At 46.2% G+C, this 25,707-nt stretch overlaps 1 protein-coding gene across 4 annotated transcripts in view; it reads right to left on the bottom strand.

The window, feature by feature from the left end:
• Positions 1 to 25,707, bottom strand: part of CTDSPL (CTD small phosphatase like) — a 122,124-nt gene that overhangs the window by 39,576 nt on the left and 56,841 nt on the right. The window contains exon 1 of one of the 4 annotated variants that reach the window (XM_086720440.1): positions 5,892 to 6,852. The exons of the other annotated variants lie outside the window; for them this stretch is intronic. Coding sequence (XP_086576566.1) covers positions 5,892 to 5,946 — 55 coding nt within the window. The 5' untranslated portion in view covers positions 5,947 to 6,852. Of the gene's footprint in view, positions 1 to 5,891; positions 6,853 to 25,707 lie in introns of those variants that run through there. 4 annotated transcript variants of the gene reach the window in all.

The raw sequence follows: 25,707 nt of genomic DNA, 5'->3' as shown, positions 1-25,707 counted from the left end.
ACGTAAACCTGGAGCCTTTGGTGGCTCTGGCCACCACGTGAGAAGCACCTACCCGAGGACGAGCCAAAACGGAGGAAAAAGCGGCTGAGACATGGAGAGGGACGAATCTCCGACAACACCATCTGGGGACGTGGTTTCATTAAAACCAGATCCTTCCCGGGATTCTGAGTTACGTAAGAGAATAAATCACCTGTTTTTCTGGGTTTACGTTATTTGCGATGGAAAAGATTATCCCTGGAAACGCAAGCTCCCTGTCGAGGTGGTGTGCAAACACTGGTGAACCACACAGGCACCGTCCCCACCTCACGTGGCTCACGTCTAGCACGAGGGACACCGAACAAGAGATTCTGGTACAGTTTGCGTCTTGCTATGACGGGCAGCACAGGGCACATAGTCCCAACTGGAAGGTGGGTAGGAGTGATTTCTTAGAAGAAATGCTTTCTGAGCTGGGCTGACGGTTTCACAAAATTGCCGGAGGGGGCAGGAAAGTGGGGGACATAGCCATTGGTAAAGGGCCTGAGTGAGAGACAGCACGAGGGATCTGAGAAATCAGAGCAGTGGCGAGGGGGAGCGGACGTGGTGGACGACAGCCTTGTAAACCATGCGATGAGTCTGCATTTGGCTCTATGGAAATGGGGAGTGGCACGAGCGGATCTGGACCGCAAATGTCACGGTGTGACCTTGCGACTGGAACCACCGAGCTTAAATTTTAAACGGACTGATACAGGCTATCAATCCCTATCAAGGATTTCCAGGATACCGTATCTGCAAATCAGAGATGTGGACCATTTTGGGTAAAGAGCCTAGAATGGAAATTTCTTTCTTAAAAATTGACTTTAATGTTTAGTTTTGAGAAAAAGAGAGAGAGAGAGAGAGAGAGAGAGAGAGAGCATGAGCAGGGGAGGGGCAGAGAGAGGGAGACACAGAATCCGAAACAGGCTCCAGGCTCTGAGCTGTCAGCACAGAGCCCCACGCGGGGCTTGAACCCACGAACCGTGAGATCTTGACCTGAGCCAAAGCCGATGCTTCACCGAGCCCCCCAGGTGCCCCCAAAATTGACTTTAAATACAAGCTACATGGAAATAAAAAATTAAAAAATTAAAATTAAAAAAAAAATAAATTACACGGAGAGAAAATGGGCTGTGGAGTGATTCTTGGGGTTTGAGTCCCTCCCTGCCACGTGTTAGCCAGTGTGACTTCATCTACCTAAGCTACACCACTTCATACCTACGTCTGCAGGGCTGTTGTGTGGATGCAGCAAAAACACGCGTGTTTGTAAAGCACGTATGGTGCTCAAGAGAGAAGATCTACTGGCAGCTTAAGACACAAGCAAGAAGAGATTGATTGATTTAGGTACTGAGCAATGTCTCCCTTGTGAACATTCAGAAGTTAGCGTGTCTCCAGACCACAGTCCTTACAAAAACAGCCTGGCTTTATGAGAAAACATGTAGGCAGAACCATTTTGGTTTTGGTTATGTGAATTCTAAACTTAGAACTTGATGTAGCTCCTTAAAACTTTACTTCCTTCCTTCCTATCCAATACTTTCTTTGTATAATAATAATAATAATAATAATCATAGAAACTAAACAAATAAAAAGCAGCTCCCCATGTGAAGCTTAAAATAAAGGCCTAGGACTCAGGCCTTTTCTAGGAACTCTTATATGAAATCCGGTTAGGAAGAAAGTGTTATAATTAAACACATGAAATGTCTGGGCAAAGTCCACCGAGGCAGACAGTGCGGTTCGGTCCTCTGGTGGGATGAAGGGGACGGGTCCGAGGAGCTATCAAACGGTGTTTATGCCAACACATGGAGGGTGCAAGTGAATCCACATCCAGTTGGTATGTACAGGCCAAGACGGGCATTTCTAGCCCTCTGCTGATACTTCCTGACCTAACTGGTTCCCTCCTGCGTCCAGAAACTGAGCTGTTGCCCCTCAAGCAGCCAGTGTTTCTCCATCAGTGTGGGAGCAGCCCATGCCACATAACCCGGGCCCTTAAACCGTTCTTGCGTTCTGACCTGGTTTGGGTTACAGCCGTGAGGAGGCCCTGGCTCTTTCCTGAACCCCTGGTCTCAGGACCAAAACCTCCTGGGTCTACACCAACTCCGAGCTTCACGTAACTTGTCTTTGTCAACACCCCACCCACCTGTCCTTATCTCACATCTGACCTGAAACTCCCACTGCCCCAAACACACCCCTACACAGTCAAAAGAGTAGCTCAGGATGAAGCTCAGAGAAGCTGGAACGTCGGTCCGAAGTGTTTGCTACTTCCTATCAATCCATCCCGAGTCATTCGGGTTTCTCCCCAAGCCAAGGAACTGCATCTTGGCAGCTACAGACAACAAAGGTTTGCCTTTAACTCTCACAGTGCCAAGCCGGCCTCCGTGCCAAAGACCCAGCACCACAGAGTTTCTAGGAGAAAACGGACTTGATACACCACATCCACTGCTAATGTGTCAAAGCACCAACACCTGCCCTCCATGCTAGCTTCTTTCTTGTTGCAAGAGCAGAATCAAGAAAGGATTCCACAGCAGGTTTGTAGCGTCCAAGTATTCACAGCAGAACATTAAAAACATGTCCAAGCATCAGCATGGACACCAGTGCTGTTAAGGGTGCAAAACTGCCCACCAGAGTCTCCCAAGGAAAAAATGTTTCTTCACGTGTGGGGATGTCAGAGCACACCCTGAAGAGCCCACGCAGCTGGATTCACAACTATATTACTAGGGAACAAACTAGACACCTTTTTTTGAGTTGGGAGGGGGGGGTTCCTCTCGCCGGCCGCCGGCGTTTAAATGAATGCACCCTTTCTTCTCTTGTAGGACTGGGCTGCAAATCTCTGGAATGCAGCCCAGGGCCGTGGTTTGGAGTGGGTGTCTAACAGGAAATTCTGGGCAGTCTATGCATACATTACATTCCTTTCCCACCCCGAAAGAGTGGTCAACAAACACAACTTTCCTCTGTTTGAATAATAGGAGGGTAAGGGGGGGGACTGTTGGGGTGGGGAGAGGCCAGGGCACAGACCGTACAGAGTTCAAAAGCAGATGTGGCTGCTGAGCATCCAAACATCCCTTTCTCCTAGAAAAAGGACTTAGTCACCAAAAGGGTCACCTTCTGAGATACCCAGTCAGTCCCTCTCCAATTTCCAAGTGATAAATTTCCCCTGGGAACTGCACCCGGCCCTCTGGAAGAAACGTGCCTTTGATCGCTCTTTTCCCACTACAGCCCACGACGGGCAAGGGCGGCACTACCAGTGAGGAATCCAGGGGAAGAACAGGGGCTGGTGACTAAAGGCTGGGCAGGAGGAGTCCCGATGTCATCCTTCCATGATGGTAGGATGTCTCCCTTGTTCCCTGTTGGCTCCCAACAGCCCTCATCAGCTGCCGCCTCCTTTGCCGGGGGCCCTTGACATAAATCGTGGCTGGCCTTCCCAGCGTGCGGTGCGGAGATGACACCCGGTTTTCCGACGAGGAAGCCGAGACTCGGAGTACTTACAACTGTGCGGTGAGGGTGCTGGGGTTCAAAGCCAGAGCAGCCCGACTACAGAGCTTCCAGCCCTCCCACTAGCCCTCCCTGCCTCGCTCCTCTGTACTCTTCTGGGTTTGGGTTTTACTTCCAGGGAGAAAAAGCTGATATGAGGCCTTGTGCTGCCTGTCATCACGCCAAAGGCCACACTTGAGAAAATTCCACAGTGAGCCAAGGATACTTGTGGTGGCCCTATGAGATCAGTCCAGACACAGTGGGTCCGCTGTGCCCCGAACGCACCCAGGCAGTCAAACTCTCTGTGACTTAGCTTCCAAGGAGTGCCCCTGTGCTGGGAATGCCCTCCTCGCCTCAGCACCTCCCAGACCCCTGGCCCAAGGCCACATGGCTCCTAAGTAACAGGGCTGGAGAGAAACCAGGTCTGGGGGAGTCCAGAATCTGAGCTCTCAGCCGTCACTGTACAGAGTCCGCTTTTCACAGCAAGAGCCAAAAGAAGTAACAGAACAAAGGACTCAAACAGAAAATGCACTTAAGAGGAAGTAAAGGTTAAAATTTAACAGTAATTAAATAAATGAACGCTGAAACGATGAAGCTCCGTTTTGTGCCTGTTAATTAAATGAACAGAAATGACGAAAACAACAACACAGCCAATGGTGGTAAGGTTTTGATGGCAGAGGCACCTTCGTTCACACGTTGCTGGTCACGCTGGAGACTGGAACGATCCATTTGAAAAGCAGGCGAGCTACGTGTCGGAGACCATAAGTCTTCCGCAAACCATCCGAACGCCCAGCAGAGTGGGAACGGTTAATTCAACTAATGCGTACCAGCTGGAGAGAAAACCTTGCAGCCACAAGAAATGCCACCAGGAAGAGCCATGGAAAAGTGCTCATGGTCACTGGCAGGTGAAACCTCTTGGTGCTGTACATTCCTTATGTCTTCAGCCTTGTCAGGTGTCTCTGGACAAGATCCGGAACACAGGCTCCAGGCGCACAAGCTTGTGACACATCTTGTTCGTGCCCAAGTCCCTCGGACATAGAAATGTGCTGGTACAGAATGGGCCCGTGGTGACACATGTTTACTGAATGAGTGTACGTATGAGACAAAACAGAGAACAATGAGCATTTCTGGGAGACTACCAAAAAGGAACAGCGCCTGTGATTCTTCAGAGAGAGGTCAGCTCAAGCAATACTGCTTCCTGGGGAAGCCCTCTTGTCCACAGCAAGCCTCCTCCTCCAAGCCGGCTTCACCTATGCCACCCACGTCTCGCCAACCTATCTGAGGAATCCAACTCTCAGCTCCCGCAACCTCTGTTTCCTATGAAATAATTGGTGCAAATTTTCAGACAGAGATTAAATAAAATTCACCAATACGTTCGGTAAGCATGGCAATTTCTGGATCATAGGGCTGGGTCAATTATTATTTTATTAACTTTATACTTTTCTATTGTTTTCCAGTTTCTATAATCTACTTCATGTTAATAATGGAAAATAATTGCATAAATATTAAAAACATTTGTTTCTACTTAAAAAATATATGTGACCATTTTTGCATATGTGGTACCCTTCTACAACCTTACTTTGATGGGCTATATTGCATACGTGTGCCTATATACTGTGCCATAATTAAACTAACTTTGGACACTTATGCTGTTTCCTTTAAAAAAGTATCATAACAAGGGTGCCTGGGTGGCTCAGTCCGTTAAGCGTCCGACTTCGGCTCAGGTCATGATCTCGCGGTTTGTGAGTTCGAGCCCTGCGTCAGGCTCTGGGCTGACAGTTCGGAGCCTGGAGCTTGCTTCGGATTCTGTGCCTCCCTCGCTCTCTGCCCCTCCCCCGCTTGTGCTCTGTCTCCGTCTCTCAAAAAATGAATAAGCTTTAAAAAATTTTTTTTAAGTGTCACAACAAATGCTGCAATTTGTTTGCAACAGCAATGTTAGGAAATATCTAGTTATTCACTAATATGGGACAAAGTGGAATAGATCCCTGGTGTGGAGTATTATACAGCTGTTAAAAGGCTGCAGCTCTATACACACCGATGGTAGCAAACACGTAAGATGTGCCAACTGCTATTCTTGCACTGTATATAGTGACTCACCGAATCACTTCAGTAATCTTATGTGTAAGAGCTAATACTATACTCCTTTTATAGATGAGGAAACTAAGGCCCCCAGAAGCTAAGAAACTTGTCCAAGATGACCTACCTCGTAAACAGTAGTGTTTGTTCCAACCCAACTAATGCGTGCTTTTTAACTTCTGTACTATATTGCCTACTACTAATGGAACACATTCTGAGATTTATTAAATGAGAAAAGCAACGTACATATGGTACAGATAGTGTGCTACCACAGACCTTCAAATACAAAGTTAAACAAATTAACAAACTAAAGAGCACAATCACGTGCACATTCTTACCTGCGCAAAGCAAAAAGTACCTCTGGAAGGATTTATAAGCAACTGGTTGCTCCATGGGAGAGAAATGGAGGACAGAACTGGGAGGGAGGGAGAATGCTTTTTCACTCCATTTCCTTTCAGTATCCTTTGAATTTTGTACCACCTGTTAAAGTGGAAATTCTATGTAATGTACCATGCATTATAATGAGTAAGAAGCATGAAAAATGATACTACAGCGAGGACGTGTACATAACTTTATGTGTCTGATTATCCTATTAGAAGAAATTCCTAGAAGTGCAATCGCTGGGACCAAAGTCTTTGAAGAAATGTTGAGCCTCTAGATCCTGCGGACCATCTGCTGCCTAGAGAGGCGGTGTCGCGGTGCACCCCCAACCCGTGGGGTGTCCCCGGGAGGCTGTGCCAACACAGAGACTTTAAACAGCCTTTGCCCGTCTGCAAGGTAGAAATGGCAACAATGTCGCTTTCATGCGCATTTCCGCAATTGCCCTCCGACCTCCGACCTCCGAGTTCTGTGACCTCTCCTACGCCTCTGACCATTTCTACTGCTTCTGAGAACTGGGCTTATATATTTTTTGCCTATTTTTCCACTTTTTTCTTTGATTGTTAAGAGTTCCTTTGTCCAAATTGGAGACATAATCCTTGGACCATTCTGTACGTTGGAAATAGTCTCAGTTTGTTTTAGGCCTTTTGTTTTTTACGGTGGTTGTAGATGTGCAGAAGTTTTAAGTTGTCAGGGAGTCAAATCAAATGATTTTTTTTAAATGTTTGTTTATTTTTGAGAGAGAGACTGAGCATGAGTGGGGAGGTACAGAGAGAGAGGGAGACACAGAACTCAAAGCAGGCTCCAGGCTCCGAGCTGTCAGCACAGAGCCCAACGCGGGGCTCGAACCCACGGACTCAGGGACTGTGAAATCATGACCTGAGCAGAAGTTGGTCACCCAACTGAGCCAACCAGGTGCCCTATCAAATGATTTTTTAACTGATTTCTTCCCACCCTAATATGATATACTATTCACTTACATTTTCTTTTAGTTTTTTTTAATTAAGTTTATTTATTTTAAGAGAGAGAGAGCACACGAGCAAGGTAGGGGCAGAGAGAGAGAGAGAGAGAGAGAGAGAGAGAGAGAGAGAATATGAATGAATGAATATCTCAAGCAGGCTCCATGCTGTCAGCACAGAGTCCAATGCGGGGCTCAAACTCACAAACCGTGAGATCATGACCTGAGCCGAAATCAAGAGTCAGACACTTAACTGAATGAGCCATCTAGGCATGCCACTGCCCCGCCCCCGCCCCGGCCCGCCAACCTTCTAGTTCTTTTTTCAGTTTAAAGTATCTTTAAAGTAGGGGCGCCTGGGTGGCGCAGTCGGTTAAGCGTCCGACTTCAGCCAGGTCACGATCTCGCGGTCCGGGAGTTCGAGCCCCGCGTCAGGCTCTGGGCTGATGGCTCGGAGCCTGGAGCCTGTTTCCGATTCTGTGTCTCCCTCTCTCTCTGCCCCTCCCCCGTTCATGCTCTGTCTCTCTCTGTCTCAAAAATAAATAAACATTGGGGCGCCTGGGTGGCGCAGTCGGTTAAGCGTCTGACTTCAGCCAGGTCACGATCTCGCGGTCCGTGAGTGCGAGCCCCGCGTCAGGCTCTGGGCTGATGGCTCAGAGCCTGGAGCCTGTTTCCGATTCTGTGTCTCCCTCTCTCTCTGCCCCTCCCCCGTTCATGCTCTGTCTCTCTCTGTCCCAAAAATAAATAAACGTTGAAAAAAAAAAATTAAAAAAAAAAAAATAAAGTATCTTTAAAGTAAAAATTGTATCTGTTTGGAGTTTATTCTGTACATAGTAGGATATATGAAATCTAGCTAGTTTCCCCCCAAAGGTAAATATCCTAATAATATTTATTAAACAATTCATCTTCATACACTGAGTGGGGCATTCTCTTCATCCCTCTCTGCTCCCCTCCAGTCCTCTGCTTGTGCCCGTAACACAAAGCTTTGCTACTGCAGATACACTATTTTAATTTTTTTTTTTTTAACGTTTATTTATTTTTTTGGGACAGAGAGAGACAGAGCATGAACGGGGGAGGGGCAGAGAGAGAGGGAGACACAGAATCGGAAACAGGCTCCAGGCTCTGAGCCATCAGCCCAGAGCCCGACGCGGGGCTCGAACTCACGGACCGCGAGATCGTGACCTGGCTGAAGTCGGACGCCCAACCGACTGCGCCACCCAGGCGCCCCCAGATACACTATTTTATAGTTAACAGTACTGGTCCCCGTTTATTATATCTTTTTTCGAAAATTTCTTGGATAGTCTAACCCTTTATGCTTCCAGATGAATGTCAGAACCACTTTATCGAGTTCTAAAAAAAAAAATACCATTGGGATTCGGTTGCATTAGGCTCATGAAATATACATCCACTAACTCTAGTTAATTCCATCAAAGTAATTAAAGGAAGGTTAAAACGAGAAAGTTTAAACAATCCATTTGTTGTACCTTATTCCTTAAAATTGTGCCAAGATTAAAAGTGGCCTTGGTTATCAGCTTGGAATAGACTGTTGTAACTATAAGATACTTTATACAACTCCCATGGTAACAATAAGGAAAATACCTATAGAAGAGACACAAAAGAAAATGAGAAAGGATTAAAAACATGTCACCACAAAAAAGTCATTGACACACAAGACAGCTAAAAAGAAAAACGAGAGACCACAAGTTACAAGACAGAAAACGAAATGCAATAGTAAGACCTTCCCTATCAGTACATGTTAATAGATTAAAGTCCCCAACCAAAACACATACAGTGGCTGAATGGACAAAAAAATAAGATCCAACTACCTGCTGTCTATAAGAGACTCACTTTAGATTTAAGAACACACATAGGCTGAAAGTGACAGGGTGGAAAAAGATATTCCATGCAAATGGCAACAAAAGAGAGGAGAGTGGCTATACTTAGAGACAAAGAAGAACATTACTGGTAAAAGGGCCAATTCACTGGAAATACAACAATTATGAATATATATGTACCTAACACCAGAGTACACAAATATACGAAGCAAGCATGGGCAGAAATGAAGGGCAAAGCAGACAGTGACACATTAATAGTAGAAAATTTTAATAACGGACAGAATATCTAGAGAGAAGACAAACAGAAGACCTGAATAACACAAGAGACCAAATGGACCTAACAGACATGTACAAAACACTGCACCCAACAGCAGCACCATACATATTCATCTCAAGTACTCAAAGAACATTCTCCAAGACAGATCACACATTAGGTCACAAAACAAGTTTTAACAAATTTAAGAAGACTGAAATCGTACCAAATAACTTGTCTGACCACAATGGAATTAAACAAGAAATCAACAGAAGGAAATTTGGAAAATTCACAAATATGTGGAAATTAAACAACACACACTTGAATAACCAATGGGTCAAAAAAGAAATCACAAATATCTGAGACAAATACAAATGAAAACACAACATACCAAAACTTACAGGATGTAGAAAAAGCAGTATGAAGAGGGAAGTTTAGAGTGGCAAATGCCTACATTAAACAAGAAGAATTATGGGGCACTTGGGTGGCTCAGTTGGTTAACTGTCCAACTCTTGATTTTGGCTCAGGTCCTATCTCCTGGTTCATGAGTTCAAGCTCCATGTCAGGCTCCGGCTGACAGCCCAGAGCATGATTGTGATCCTCTCTCTCCCTCTCTCTCTCTCTCTCTCTCTCTCTCTCTCTCTCTCTGCCCTGCCATCCCCCCTCAAAATAAATAAATAAACTTGAAAAACAAAAGAAGAATGTTATCAAATAAACACCCTAACTTTATACCTCAAGGAATTGGAAAAACAAGAGTAAACCAAGCCCAAAGTTGAGCAAACCAAGCCCAAAGTTAGCAGAAGGAAGGAAATAAAAAATAGTTATAACAGAAATAAACAAAATAAAGACTAGAAAAACAAAAGAAAAAAATCAATGAAACTAAGAGTTGGGTTTTTGAATAGATCAACAAAACTGATAAACCTTTAGGTAAACTAATAAAAAAAAAGAGAAAACTCAAATAAAATAAAAAAATGAAAGACGAGGCATTAACAACTGAGATCACAGAAATAAAAAAAGATTATGAGACTACTATGAAACATTATATGCCAACAAATTGGATAACCTAGAAGAAATGGATAAATTTCTAGAAACATATAATCTACCAAGACTGAATCATGAAGAAACAGAAAACCTGAACAGTTCAATAATGAATAAGGAAACTGAATCAATAATCAAAATCTCCCAACACAGAAAAGCCCAGGGTCAGATGGCTTCACTGGAGAATCCGATCAAACATTTAAAGAAGAATGAATACCAATTCCCCTCAAACTCATCCCAATAATTAAAGAGGTCAGAACATTTCACTCATTTTACGAGGGCATCTTCATCCTGATACCAAAGCCAAAGTCCTAGAAGAGAAGCAAAGCACAGGCCAATATCCCTGATGGATAAAGATGTAAAAATCCTTAACAAAATACTAGCAAACCAAATTTAACAGCATAGTAAAAGGATCATGTCCCATGACCAGGTGGGATTTATCCCTGGGATGCAAGGATGGTTCAACACACACAAATCCATCAACGTGATACACTCCATTAACAGAGTGAAACACAGATCACATCAACAGACGCAAAAAAAGGCATTTGACAAAATTCAACACCATCTCATAATAAAATACTAAAAAAATAGAACTTAAAGGAAAATAATCTCAATATAATAAAGGGTATATACTAAAAGCCCATAGTTTTGCTGTTGTTATTATGCTACAGTTAAACATATCTTTCCTATGATTTCCTATGGTTTCTTCCCCTCCCCCTCCCCCCGCCCCCGCCCAAAGCCCATAGTTAACATCCTACTCAAAGTGAAAAACTGAAAGCTCTTCCTCTAGGCTCGGCAACAAGGCAGGGTGCCCACTTGCCACTTTGATTCAACAAGGTAGTGAAAATCCGAGCAATTAGACAAGGAAAAGAGATAAAAGGCATCTAAGTTGTTAAGAAAGAAGCAAAACCATCTCAGTTCACAGATGACATGATCTTATATACAGAAAACTCTAAAGATCCCATAAAAAACTACTAGAACGAATAAATGAATTCTGCAAAGTTGCTGGAGACAAAATCAATGTGCCAAAATCGGTTGTTTCCACCTGCTTACAACAAACAATCCAACAATGAAAAGGAAATTAGGAAAACAATTGCACTTTCGATAGCATCAAAAAAGCTTTTTCATTTTTTTGGTTAAACTTAATCAAGGGGACGAGAGCCTTGTACACTGAAAACTACAACTGGTGAAAGAAATTGTAGAAGACACAAACATGGGGCGCCTGTCTGGCTCAGGCAGTAGAGCGTGTGACTCTTGATCTCAGGGTCATGAGTTCACCCCCCACGTTGGGTGTGAAACCTACTTAAAAAAAATGTGAAGAAATTATAGAAGACACAAATAAATGCTAAGACAGCAGGTGTTCATGGACTGAAGACTTAATGTTATTAAAATGTTCATACTACCCAAAGCAATCTACAGACTCAGTGTAATCTCTTAAAATCCCAATGGCCTTTTTTTTTCTGGCAGAAATAGAATTAAACAATCCTAAAATTCATATGGAACCTCAAATAGCTAAAACAGTCTTGAGAAAGAGGAACAAAGCTGGAGGGCTCACATTTCCTGACTTGAAAATATATCACAAAGCTATCCAACAGTATGGTGCTGGCATTAAGACAGATACACAGACTCATGGAACAAAACAGAGACCCCAGAAATAAACTCACACATACGTAGTCAAAAGGGCTTCAACAATGGAGTCAAGTCTACACATTGAGGAAAGTATAGTCCCTTCAACAAATGGTATTTCTGAAAACTTTATACCCACAGGTAAAATAATATAACTGGACCCTTATATTACACCATGTACAAAATCAACTCAAAAGTACATTAAAGATTTAAGTTTAGGGGCGCCTGGGTGGTGCAGTCGGTTAAGCGTCCGACTTCAGCCAGGTCACGATCTCGCGATCTGTGAGTTCGAGCCCCGCTTCAGGCTCTGGGCTGATGGCTCAGAGCCTGGAGCCTGTTTCCGATTCTGTGTCTTCCTCTTTCTCTGCCCCTCCCCCGTTCATGCTCTGTCTCTCTCTGTCCCCCCAAAAATAAATAAACGTTAAAAAAAAAAAAGTTTAAAACTAAGATTATAAAAAAAAAAAAAAGATTTAAGTTTAAGACCTAAGATTATAAAACTCATCGAAGAGAAAAGGGAAAAATGTTGGCCTTAGCAATGATTGTTTTTAGATAGGACACCAAAAGTATAGGCAACAAAAGCAAAAATCAGACAAGCGGGACTACATCAAACTAGAAAGCTTCTGCACAGCAAAGGAAACCATCAACAGACCTACAAAACGGGAGAAAATATTTGCAAACCATGTATCTGGTAAGGGGTTAATACCCAAAATATGTAAGGAACTCCTATGACTCAACAGCAAAACAAACAAAACAAATAATCTGAATTTAAAAATGGGCAGAAGACGTGAATAGACATTGCTCTTAAAAAAGACATACAATGGGGGCGCCTGGGTGGCTCTCAGTTAAGCGTCCAACTTCAGCTCAGGTCACAATCTCTCAGTTCAAGGGTTCACGCCCTGCATTGGGCTCTGTGCTGACAGCTCGGGGCCTGGAGCCTGCTTCGGATTCTGTGTCTCCCTCTCTCTCTGCCCCTCCCCTACTTGTGCTCTGTCTCACTCTCAAAAATAAATAAACAACAACCAAAAAGACATACAATGGCCATATGAAAGGATGCTCAACATCACTAATCATCAAGGAAATGCAAATCAAAAGCACATGAAATATTATCTTATACCTGTAAGGATGACCATTATTTAAACACACACACAACCAAACGCGCGCGCACACACACACACACACACACACGAGAAAAGACCAAGTGTTGGTGAGTATGTGGAGAAGCTGGAACACCTGTGCACTGTTGCTGGAAATGTAAAATGGTGCAGTTGCTGTGGAAAACAATATGGAAGTTTCCCCCCAAATTAAAAATCCCATATTTAAAAAAAATTTTTTTTAACATTCATTTATTTTTGAGAGAGAGAGTGCGAGCGAGCAGGGGAGGGGCAGAAAGGGAGACACAGAATCTGAAGCAGGCTCCAGGCTCTGAGCGGTCAGCACAGATCCTGACGTGGGGCTCGAACTCACAAACCGTGAGATCATGACCTGAGCCAAAGTCGGAAGCTCAACCAACTGAGCCACCCAGGCGCACCCCCCCTCCCCCAAAGTCCCGTATTTTTAATATTAGAAAGATCACTACATATGATCCAGCAATCCCACTTCTGGGTACTTATCCAAATGAATTGAAAACAGGGTCTCAAAGAGATATCTGCTCTCCCATGTTCACTGCAGCACTATTAACAACTGCCAAGAGGCAGAAGTGACTGGAATGTCCAACAATGGATGAAGAAAGAAAATGTGGTATATACATACAATCAAATATTATTCAACCGTAAAAAAAATAAACACTGTCATGTGCTACAAATGGGTGAACCTTGAGGACACTATGCTAACTGAAATAAGCTAGACATAAAAAAAAATACGGTATACGATTCCACTTCTATGAGCTATCTAAAGTAGTCAAACTCACAGAAGGAGAGAGTAGAATGTTGGTTGACAGGGGCTGGGGGAGGAGAAAGAAGGAATTGCTGTTCAATGGGCACAGAGTTTCATCATGCAAGATGAAAAAGCTCTATGGAGATTTAACGTGCAACCACGTTCATATAGTCGACAATGCTGTCCCACACTTAAAACTCATTTAGAGGGTAGATATCACGTTGTATGTGTTGTTTTGCTTTTTTATCACATTAAAACAAAAGAGTGGCTTCGGAAGGAAGCCACAACCACCACTGATGGAACGTCACCTGCCCTGTGCCAGCAGCTCCCACAACTGATCGTGCGCAATCCCCACCTCGTGCGGGCATCATCACCCTCATTCTAGCAGTCCAGGAAGTGGGGCACCTAGACTTCGCTCAAGTAGGCACAACCACCATGTGGCTGAACTGCAGTTTGTATTCAGGCCGCCAGACTGCACAGTCTATGTGTGCTTTTCTACCTGCCATCATTATGACTAACACACCATGGGGTATCTGCCTCACCCCCTCTGGCCTACGGGTGACCCAAGCGGGTGGTGGGGCTCGTTCACTCCGGCTCATCACCCCTCTCGCCGGGCAGTAGCGTTGCAAGCGTCCTCGACATAATGACTGCATTTGCTTGTGGAATGCTCGTGCTTGTGGGTAAAAGTCACAATTCATCGGTAAAATTCCACTGAAAACTGCTATCGTTGGATCAAACTTCTCCCAGTGTACTTAATTAGAATCACTAGCCAAAGCAGCAAGCCAGCTCACCCGGAAGAGTCTTCTACGTTGGTTCTGCAATTAAGGTGTAACCATACCTATACCTTGCTCTCCATCCAATCATACCAAATACCGGTTCAAAACTGGGGGAAAAATCACCTTAAATAATTACGTCTCTATTCACCAATGAGAACAAAAATTAACTCCCTAATAGCTTATCTGGTGGCACTGACATGGGGTCCATGACGGGGGCAGAAATAAGAAAATAATGGTGTTTCTTGCGCAGGCTGGACACCTGTGAGCTCATCCACCACGGCCGTTCCTCTCAGGTCCCAGGCGCGGCTTCAGAGAAGCTCTCTTCCTCGCTCTGCTGCTCTGCTGAATTTGGCTCGTCGAGTTTTATCCCTACTTACCTTGTGTTACTGTTTAATTTCCTTCTGTCAGCCAGCCTGCTGTCTCCTCTGCGACCCTGCTCTGGCCTCACAGACCTCCCCTCGGTGGCATCCTTCTGGTCTCAAGTTAACAGTATTGTCAGCCCCCAGAGGGCAGTGAATTCACCAGCACATGCTTAGTTAGCGTCTCCTGTCCTTCGGGTAGTGTTCTACGTGGACAAAACTCACAAACATCCCTGCCTTTACTGAGCTTACTTATGTTCCAGTGGGAAGAGACAGACAATAAATAAACGTGTAAAGTATAGAGTACGTCAGATGGTGGTAAGTGTTGTGCATCAAAGCAAAGCAGGAAAGAGGTGAAAGAGAGGGACTTAAAAGAAAGAACTTAAATAAATCTATTTAGAGTCAAGGGCAGGTCCTGTGAAGTCACCACCCATGGCTTTGGAGAACTGTCACCCCTACAAGGAAGGCCCCTCACAACTGATGTATCTCTTTCACTTCTTTCTCCCATTCTGTTGCCCACCCTTCACTGGTCTCCGCACATACCCCACCCAGCATTCCTTCTAGAATTCCTTCTAGATAACCTTGTGTTATCTGTCAGCATCTGCCCTACTCCCAGGACCAGATACTTACTTTGCAGGACCCAGTGCAAAATGAAAATGCAGGGCCCGTTGTTAAAAAAGTAAGAATTTCAAGACAGTAACTGCAGAGCATTAAACCAAGCGTGGGGCGCTCTGTGAAGCACAGGAGGCACGCCCACGAGGCTGGCCGTGCTTACTCCTACTCTACCCCAGAAGGCAGATGAAGGCAAGGCCCTGTGAATGAGGCCTTCCTCCCACCCCAAACACAGCCCCAGTTAGAGGTGCAGGATAACAGCAGCCCTTACTACATCCTACAAAGCGCTGAATGAGTCTGCGTGGAGCCGAGGAACCAGCAGTGGGAGGGCAGCTTTTATAGGACAGCTTCCTGAAGGGGGGAACCTGACACCCAAAGAGAGGGCTACACAGAAATGCCTCCTGAGTACCTCCTGGGCTTGAGGGAACACGACAGCGTCGGATGATGCAGGCAAGTATCCACAGTGGTTGGCTAAGGTTTCCCTTGGACAGAACAATTTCCTGGGGGGAATGGGGCTGCTGCTGGGCCCGGAAAGATGGACAGAGGGGATATGGAGGGACGTTTATATGGGGGAAATGGAAAGTTACAAGGGCAAGCAAGTAGCCAGCGTGTTTGAGGGGCAACGAGGAGGCCAATTTGGCTGGTGGCAGAGGACGTCCCACACCAGATAGCACCACAGTGGGGAGGGCCTTTAGCCTGAAGGCAGCGTGTGTGTTTGAGGGGGGAGGTGAATGCTCTGAGGAGGGACAGTGACAGGAGGAAAGCTGTGCTCTTGGAAGGCCTGTCTGGCAATGCATGAAGGACAGACGGCAGGCTCAGATCCTCCTCTAAGCAGGGGTGAGGACAGGAGGCAGGGAGCCTACCCAAATTAGCTGGGTAGAGCCTTCCTACCATCGGCGGTGGGTCTGCACAGATGGACAGACATGAGAGGAGGTTTGGATGCACATTTCCAAGCAAGCAACAACAAATAAGAGAACTGTACATCCCTGAGACAAAGTTCTCTGGCAGGATGCCCCAAACCACGTGCATCCCGCAGAATTCCTAATTTTAGAAACCAGACTGGAACTCGTCTGACCAAAATAAACCTGGTCCCAAATATTTACTTTTGTCGTTATTTTGCAATTGTGGAGGCAGGAAGATCAACACGAGCCCAGAAGATTTTACGCATTACCCACCGGGATAGTTCCTCACGGTGCCCTTTTGTAGACCGTTGCTGGAAAGGCCGGTAACTACGATACAGGGGAATCTCCAAGTAAAAAGTAAAAGTTGTTGGCACGGGGCCATCCATCCTTTTCAGTCTCTCAAATATCAACTCTGGACTTCATAACCCCTTCGAATTCCCTTTTCGCATGGATAAACAAGCCTCCCAATCGTGGGACAGCAACCACAAGGTTCAAAAGAGCAAATGGCCGGCCCAGAGAAATTTATTTTCATCACATAAACAGGACACACAGCGCTCCTTCTCTCTCCTCAGGCCAAATAATGGAAACAGCTTCAGCACGATTCACGATGAACTCTCAATTGCTACCGTTAAGAATGTCCAGACGAGGAAAATTTCACCTTGGGCCAGTTTGAAGCATATGGCAAGAGACCAGCTGTCCTTGTTCCCAGTTTTCAAACACAGAAACTCCCCCATTTCGTTTTAACAAGGGAAAGGTAAACACGAGAGGCTGTGCTTGTGACAGTCTGAAGAAAACAGGCATCAGCCCTCATGCATGTGGACAGACGTTTTCAGATTAATTTTGAAATTTCATCAAATCATATGTTTGTGTCGTTGCCTTCCTATGGTTGTAGTTTTCCCGACAGCCTAAACAAGTGACTTGATATTGTCTGGATTTTCTATTGCTTTGTAAGTGTGTCGTTTCATTTAAAAAAAAAAGAGAGAGAAGCAAGGAATACCTGGAAGGCTTGTTCGCATCAACTAGCTAAGCGTTTAATAATTCAGATGGAAATATGCACATTAAATGTCACTGTCGACAGTCTACAGTTGTTAACTGTACATTTTTAATTTCCATAAGAGCGTGACTTCACAAGACATCTTTTTGGCTACTTGTTCCTTAACCAGGAATCTTCTAGGGTATATAACCTTTATAAATGGGAAAAAATATTAACAAACGACCCCAAGAAACCTCTCAAGAGAAAAAATGCTTAAACCACGTATTTCAAAATCAACCCCACACTTTGGGGACTGAACACGGAATACGAAGTACCATGTGATTCTTCCTACACGGAGTTCCATTCTGCCAAGAGCAGATATTTTAAGAACATGCTTGAACTACCCGTTGGGATGCAGTCCCCTGGAATTCTTCACAGCATTCAGGGTGCCCCAGAAGAAGAGCTCAGGGTTCCTTCCTCCAGTTGCCTACTTCACTATCACTTCAAGAACACCAGCAACACAGACAGTGAGCTCAGCTTCTCCATCCGCATCCCCCACGGTCCGCCCGCTGCCAGGCCCAGCCTCCTCTCCCGGCTGCTCAGCTGTCATCGTGGCCCACGCCACCACTCCTCCCTCCCCGGGACCGGTGCCACATCCTGACTGGTGACAGGTCTCTCTGCACTCCCCACCCCCCCACCCTTTCAGAGCAGTCTCTTCTGAGATGCAGATGTGGTTAGGCCCTTTGCTGCTTACAGCCCCCCCGGGGGGGGGGGGGGGGGCCTTGCCTCAGACTGGGTTGCGGTAATGTTACAGGAGAGAAGGTAAGTGGTAAGGATGCTTCATGAACTCACCCCTTACTGTCTGTGATGGAAATGCGGCCCTGGCTCATCAGATGGCCGGAGGCCGGGAGAGTCCTGCAGGCCTGCGGGCTCTGAGCCTGGGCTGGACTACAGCCTTGGAGGTGGTCCTTCCGCAGAGATGCTTCAGCGCCCCAAGCCGGGAGGTGGCCAGGCCCCGGTTGGAGAGCAGGCTGTGGTCACCAGCCTCGCTTGTCTGGGATCTGGAACGCTATCCCATAAACACTGCGTGACAAAGAGGGATAAGGTGCCCATAAAAGCTGATTTAACCCATGACTCAACAGAGCTGCCTTTAGGAGGAAAAAGAGTAGCAACCTATTCAGTAAAGACTTATCTGGCACTAGATACAAGGATTCCTGCTAGCTCCCTTAGTAAGGTAACACCCTGATCCTCTAGCCTGGGCAGAGGCGGGAGAATCTCTCCACGGGACGGAGCAATGGGGAGTTCTCAGTCCAGTTCCTGTCCTGAGAGCTGACTTCACTCTGGGAAACCAGCTGGCCCTTGCTGCTGCTTCACGTACCTCGGGGCACTCCTCTCAGGCCGCTCAGGCTGAGTCTGGGGACAGAGCCTGGCCTTTACGCTCCACAGCACCGCAGGTCTGAGGACAGGACAGAGTAACCTGCAGCAGCTGCTGGATGTGGCTGCCCTCATTCCCCTCCACGGGACTGTCCCTGGATACCTCTCCTCCCCCAAGCAGAGGTCTTCATTCCCCATGGCCTGGGAAGAAGTCCTCAAGCACACGTGAACTCCACAGAGGCAAGGCCCAAGACAACAGGGCACAAAGAGAAGAAACGCGCCGTCCCAGGACGATCAGGAGTTGTAATGACCGCTGCCTTACGGGGGGCATGTTCGCTTACCACAGAGGTAAGGCCTCACAGGCCTCAGAAAGTCGTAACAGTTGCGTATCAACATAAAAGTTGCATGCACTGTGTACATGCGGTGGTGGTGGTCATTGTAGGGGTCGGGACTGCTTTCTCACACCAGCTATGTGCCAGACGTGGCCTAGGCACCGAGAGCTTAAAGGCAGTTAAATGAAGAAATGACTCTGTCCTTGGGAAACACCCATACTAGCTAGTGGGAGGCGACAGGCACACAGACACCCAACTACCTATAACACGGCCTCTAAGCATGGGTGTGTCGACTACGGCACGGGTCAGACGTGTCCAGCAGCCAGGCGCTGGTCCCGCACACTCTCTGGGTCTCTGTCCCTCCTGGAAAAGACGGTGCCACGGGGCACGTGCTTCGCCAGTCAGTCAAGCGCAGAAGGAGGGGCCACTCCTCAGATGTGAGCAATGCAAAGAATCCCAGACAGCATCAGTCCCCAACATCCTTTTCCGCAGGCAAGGGAAACTCTGTTACCTGGGAAATAAAGGCCCTGTGCTGGTCGCCTCCAGAGGATGTGAGAGAGAAAATCACGGGCGAGAAAGTTTTAGGAGGTCTCTCTCGGCTCCCCCGCTCTCCTGCTCCTGTCATGAGGGTGCTGGTTCACCGAGGCTGGCAGAGACCGAGGGTCAGGGATGCGAATCCATGGCTGGTGGAGCCGGGCCCATGGGGCTAAGAAATGCAGAGGGCAGCAGGGCTCGTGGAAGTTGGGGCGGGGAAGAGACTAGACCTGGGCAGAACCATGAGGTCCTCTTACACCTAAGTGAGCTAATCAGGCCAAAATACTTGCCCCTGTCCATATGGCAAGTGGGAGGCATCCACATTAAATCCCAAGTGACTGAAAGCACCGGGGGGCAGGGTTGAAAGGGACCGGCGGTCATGAACCAGGTGCTGGTCTTCTCTCGCAAAAGGTCGCTCGCTGAAAATACCACTCTTTTTTTTTTTTTTTTTTTTTTAACATTTACTTATTTTTGAGAGACAGAGTGAGACAAAGTGAGAGTGGGGGAGGGTCAGAGAGAGAGGGAGACACAGAATCTGAAGCAGGCTCCAGGCTCTGAGTCATCAGCACAGAGCCCGATGCGGGGCTTGAACTCACAGACTGCGAGATCATGACCTGAGCCAAAGTCGGCTGCTCAACCGACTGAGCCACCCAGGCGCCCCAGAAAATACCACTCTTTGTGAGGATGTTTCCAGGTTGAAAATTCCCTGTGCCTGGCCCCTGACCATCCACAGACCCAAGTGAGGAAAAGCCCGGGCCTCCCACACACCTCCTGCCAGGGCGCCCAGCTGGGCCTCTCCCGCCCTCCGCTCTGATGTTAAACCTCCAGGGCAGATGTTCCCAGCCTGCGGAAGCACAGCTGATCTGAGGGGGAGCAAAGCTACAGAACAGCCCAGCCTGCCTGCCAATCAGAAGGAAGAGAAGACTGCTTCCTTCCTGAGCAGTGCTAGCAGCTCACACCCCTGCTTCCAGGAGCAGACGAGGCAGCTCTGGAGAGAGCTGCCCCCGCGGTGCTCAGTCTCACCGAGACCTGGCACAGGCCGGGCGGCGTTCCGTCTGCTGGAGGGAAGGTCTGAGGAGCTCAGCTCTGGCGGCCCGGCCAGTTCAGCCCCCAAGACGGGGTGCCGCACCGCACCCTCAAAGACCTCAAAGCGGAGAGAGGAATTCCTGTCTTTCATCCAGAAACGGTTTCTCACGATTTAGCTAAATCCCTTCTGTCCTACAGTAGGTTGAATGATACTCCCCGCCAAACACTGATCTCTGGAACCTCTCTGGCAAAGGAAACTAGCATAGTCGATCCCATTAGGGATCTAGAGATGGGGAGATTACCCTGGTTATTCAAATGGACCCTATATATAATCATAAGGATGCCGAGAAGGTCACCATAGGAAGTAGGAGATGCGAAAAAGTAACAAAAGGCTGAAGTAAAGTAAGGGTGGGGTCTTGAGCTAAAGAACGCAGGTGCCCCAGAAGCCAGAAAAGGTCAGGAAACAGACTCTCTCGTCCAGCCTACAGAAGGACCCAGCTCTACTAACACTCTGACTCTCATCCAGCGAAATGGATTTGATTTCGCACCTCCAGAACTAGGGGAGAATATATGAGTGTTATTTAAGCCTCTAGCAGAGCCCGAAAGAAGGAATCACCCTCAGGGCTTCAAGAACTCTCCACCCTCTTAACTGAGCTCTCTGGCTCCTGCCTGCATTGGCCAGCTCCCTTCTCCAACCACCCTGTGGGCACCTTCACCGGGCTCACTCACTGAGGGGAATGCCCTGCAAACCGGTTTGAACTTCGTTCTGTCTCTCCTGAGGCCCTGCCAAGCACGTTCTGTCTTCCCTGAGGCCCTCCAGGAGCTGGAGGGCAGAGGCTGATGGCCAGCCCAGTACCCTGAAGAAGGGGAGCCCTGGTCCCCCTCCCATTTGGTCTCTGATGACCCTCCCTCGGCTGCAGGCTCCCATCTGCTGATTCCCCAACTCCTGAAACTGCAGCCTCCCACCAATCTCTCAAGCTTCTCCAGGACCTGCTTCGGGATTAGCAAATACCTACTGTCATCAAATCTCCCTGGAAACTGTCCTCCACACCTGCCCCACCTACTCCTATTCCGGTCTCTACCTCACACTTCACTTTTAAAATACAGATGGAGGTGAAAACATATTCAGAGACTCTGTTCTATCACGTTGTGTTAATTATGAACTTGAGGCAAAATTCCACTACTGTTTCTCCAGGGAAGGGAAAAGCTTTAAATTCTACATTGAGGAAACTGTTTGGAATGTTCTCAGGTGAGGGGGTCCCTTCTTGGAGCAGACTCCTGGAAATAGCAAGGGTCCTCTGATCGTGAGACCCCTAAGTACAGTTTCCGAAGGGTCCAGAATCCATGGTGGAGTGTCTTCTTCTATAGAAAAGGACAGTTTCCAAACTTTAAAGCATCAAATAATGCTTTAATGCATCAAATGGATATCACACATTATCTATTTTTATATTATGTATACTCTTTTAAGCAACAAATATTCCCACGGACACAAATCCTCTTACAATAAAAGGTGCTCCTGCCACTCCCACAATGTCCCTTAGGGTTCTCTCCACTTGTTCTACAGGCCTTGTTTCCCCTTCGGGAGCTTGGAGGGAAGGAACAGTACTTTCTTCACCATTCTGACAGGCTAACAGCAGAGGGCCCAATCACTGATAATTACTCCTGTTTGTTGGGTGAATGACTGAAACTGTTTCCAAGCTCCAGGCACTGTCCTTTAGTTAAGATCCTAGCTGGTGCAAAAAGACAAACAAAAAACAACTCTACCGTAATTGAAGAATACAATGTCTAGTCACCATAAAGTAATACGAGTTTTAGTCTATTTGTCTGTGATCTTATTCAGGCAAGGGAACATGGGATGGAGAACTAGTAAGAGAACTGGTTGATATGAACACAGAATGTGATTGGAAGGACAGAATAAAGTTAGAATCCTCTAGAAACGGGAGCCCAGATGATATTCCTAGGGAGAGGCAAACCACATTTATAGGCTGGTTGGGGGAGGGGGGTACGCTCCAAGAAATACATTAAGAGCAAGAAGGTTTGGGAAATATTCCACAAATGTCCCTAAAGGGAATGAGCCAATCTGGAAGCAGGGGCATGGCACTGAGAACAGGTACAGGGCCCACAGGGACCCCAGCCAGCCCCAGCAGACATTGAGACTTCCAGAGCTGGCAAAGCCTTGGCCTGATGAAGCGAGCAATGAAGGCAGGCTGCGCAGGGGACAAAGGGGCTCTGCCAAGTTAGCAATGTCCTGATACCAGGCAGATTTTCATTTCCTTACTAAAGGTACAGAGAAATGAAGTGACCTGCACAAAGTCAGAGCTGGTTAGGGGCGGACAGAGACTGTAACTTCGAGCTCCAGGCCTGAGGTCTGTTCTCTTACTGAACGGAGCAAAAATGCATGTTAAACTGAGTATTACTGAGCATATGTCCTTTCTGGAGCACCTTCTGTATGCTTCGGGTTTCCTCCCTGCCCCTGCCTCTGCTCCCCACCTCTCCTCGCTTTGTACACCTGCCAGGCCTTCCTCTAGCCCCTAACCTGTTCTCACCTAAGGCCCAGCTCCGTGAAACTTTCCGACATTCTTCCCCCCAAATCCAACCCACATTTCTCTTCCTTAATTCCTACCATGCCTTTGGGCATTTGGCTCATCCAGCTCTTTTCTCAAATTTTTGCTGTCAAATGCAACAGCGCTGAATTTTATGCTTTGCTTATTTGCGTCTTATTCAACACCATATCCCCACTGCCTGGACACTCAAATTAAGGTTGGACGAATCAAAGAATGAAGGTTTCATCACTTGCAGTTTGTCTCTGGCTGAGGACAAGAACTGCCTGACACTTCCTTTAACGTTCCTTTGAAAATTATAAATAAATATATGATGACTAACACTGTGTGCTAAACAGAAACATTTAATAGTAAAACTATATCTAGTACACTGCAGTCTGGCATTGGCTGGAAGGCTACGTTTTCAACTAGATGACATCAATCCAATAATATCTAAATTTATTAATCTATATTGGGCTGTCATTTAGGACAATTTATTGGCAGATAATTTTGTAAATAATTAGAATGAGAGTTTCTAACACTTCAGGGCAAAAGACATGCCATAAATATCAAACTGGATATACAAATGCTTTCTTACATTTCATTTGTACATCAACCAGAGTGGAAAACTCACTTTGTATGAGTAAAATCGTTCATACTGTTAAGTTCCATCTTAAAAGCTATAATGACTTAGTTGTGAAGATGTATCTTCTCTGCCATTGGACTGTGAGCTCTTGAGGAAAGAAACTGAGTTCTCGTTCTATCCTTCCTGCATTTGTCCTTCCCTGTACTATGCCCGACCTCAGCCAGGCATAGGACCTTAGTGCTCAGTAAGTGTCTGCTGAACAAATGAATGAACACAAAAATGAATGTGTGCACTGCCCAGTCAGGTAAATGTTCTATTCTTTTCAACTACAAAGCAATGAGCATCAGCACAGGGTCGCTGGTCTCTCTTGACCGAGGACACTAGAGAGATGTGATGAAACTGAACAAAAATGATGGCATTTCGGTGGGTAGAAAGAAGCGGGACACCTACATACATCCTAACTCGTGCACCTAGCCTGTGACTTGTGCACCTAGAATGTGCCGCCTAGATGCTTCCTCTCTGGGCCTCAGTTTCTCAAACTCATCTCATGTAGCACCACCCACCTGCCCACCTTATGTCGGGATAGTTGTGCAGAACAAACAGTATGGTTTCTGGGAAAGTCCTCTGTGCAGCATACAGCAATGTATTAGTTTTTTAGGGTTTCCATATCAAAGGCACTGAAGCTGGGTGGCTTAGAATGACAGAAATTTACCGTTTCACAGCTCTGAAGGCCAGAAGTCTGAAATCCAGGTATTGGCAGAACTATATGCCCTCCTTAACTTGCAGGGAGAATCCTTTGCTTCTTCTAGCATCTGGTGTTTGCTGGCAATCCTTAGCACCCCTTGGTCTGTAGATGGACCACTCCAACATCTGCCTCCACCATCATGTGGACTTCTCCCTGTGTGCCTCTATCTCTGTGTATCTTCTCCTCTTCTTATAAGGACACAAGTCCATTGGATTAAGGGCTTACTCTGCTCCACTAGGACCTCATCTTAACGAATTAAATCTGCAATGACCCTTTTTCCAGATAAGGTCACATTCTGAGGTACTGGGGGTTAGGACTTCTCCCCATGTCTTTTTGTAGAATACAATTTAATCCACAGCAAGCACCATGTGAATAAAAGTACCATATTTAAAAACCAGTGTCAGACTAGGTGATTCAGACTAACCTTCTTGCTGTGAACAACAAGAACAACAAAAAAGCGGGAAACATATTTTTTAAAATGCTGCTTAAGTTATGTTGGATTATTAGGCAGTAAAGAATAATGAAGCCAAGATTCAGAATAGAGAAAAACCAGAAAGGCAAGCCTGGCATTTGGGGACACTTCTTCTAAGAGGAGTGCCTGCTTCTTCTGGAAGAACTGGCTAAGAGCCGGAAAGGCTGAACAGTGATTTGGACAGCCTGTAGAACCGGGGATCTAAAGTTCGAGTTCTATTCCCCAAGTGCTACACCCTGAGTAAAAAGATGAAGCACAAACAGGCTGTCCTCACAGGTACAAAGGCCATCTCAATCCCTGCAACTGGATGCAGTGATAACAGATCGCTGTGCTCCAGGGCCTGACAGAGCAAATCTAAATTCTCTTGAAAGTAAGATAACATTACTGAAGGCCTCAAGTTATTTCTGTAAGTTTTCGTCTATAATAGCTGGCACTCAATCAAAAATGACTGACTGTATGAAGATACAGGACACTGCGAATGGATTCTGAGTAAAACAACAGGTAATAGAAACAGACTGGCAGGGGCTAAAAATAAAGGTGCTATCAGACACAGCATTTTTTTTAAACTATGATTAATATGTTCAAATATAAAATTGAAAAGTTTCTCAGAGAACTAGAAACGAAATAAAACAAAGAGAAAAAAACCCACAGAAACCATGGAACTTAAAAATAAAATAACTCACATTAAGAATTCAATAGATAATGGGGCGCCTGGGTGGCTCAGTCTGTTAAGCATCCGACTTCGGCTCAGGTCATGATCTCAGGGTTCGTGAGTGCAAGCCCCGCATCGGGTTCTGGGCTGACAGCTCGGAGCCTGCTTCGGTTTCTGTGTCTCCCTCTCTCTCAGCCCCTCCCCTGCTTGTGCTTGCTCTCTCTCTCTCTCTCAAAAATAAACATTAAAAAACAATTTTTTAATAAAAATTAAAAAAGAATTCAATAGATGGGTTTAAGAGGAGCTTAAATACA

Source organism: Puma concolor, chromosome C2 (genome assembly GCF_028749965.1).
Source record: "Puma concolor isolate L17-30 chromosome C2, mPumCon1.1.hap2, whole genome shotgun sequence".
NCBI lineage: Eukaryota > Metazoa > Chordata > Mammalia > Carnivora > Felidae > Puma > Puma concolor.
This window is presented reverse-complemented; position numbering and strand designations above follow the sequence as displayed.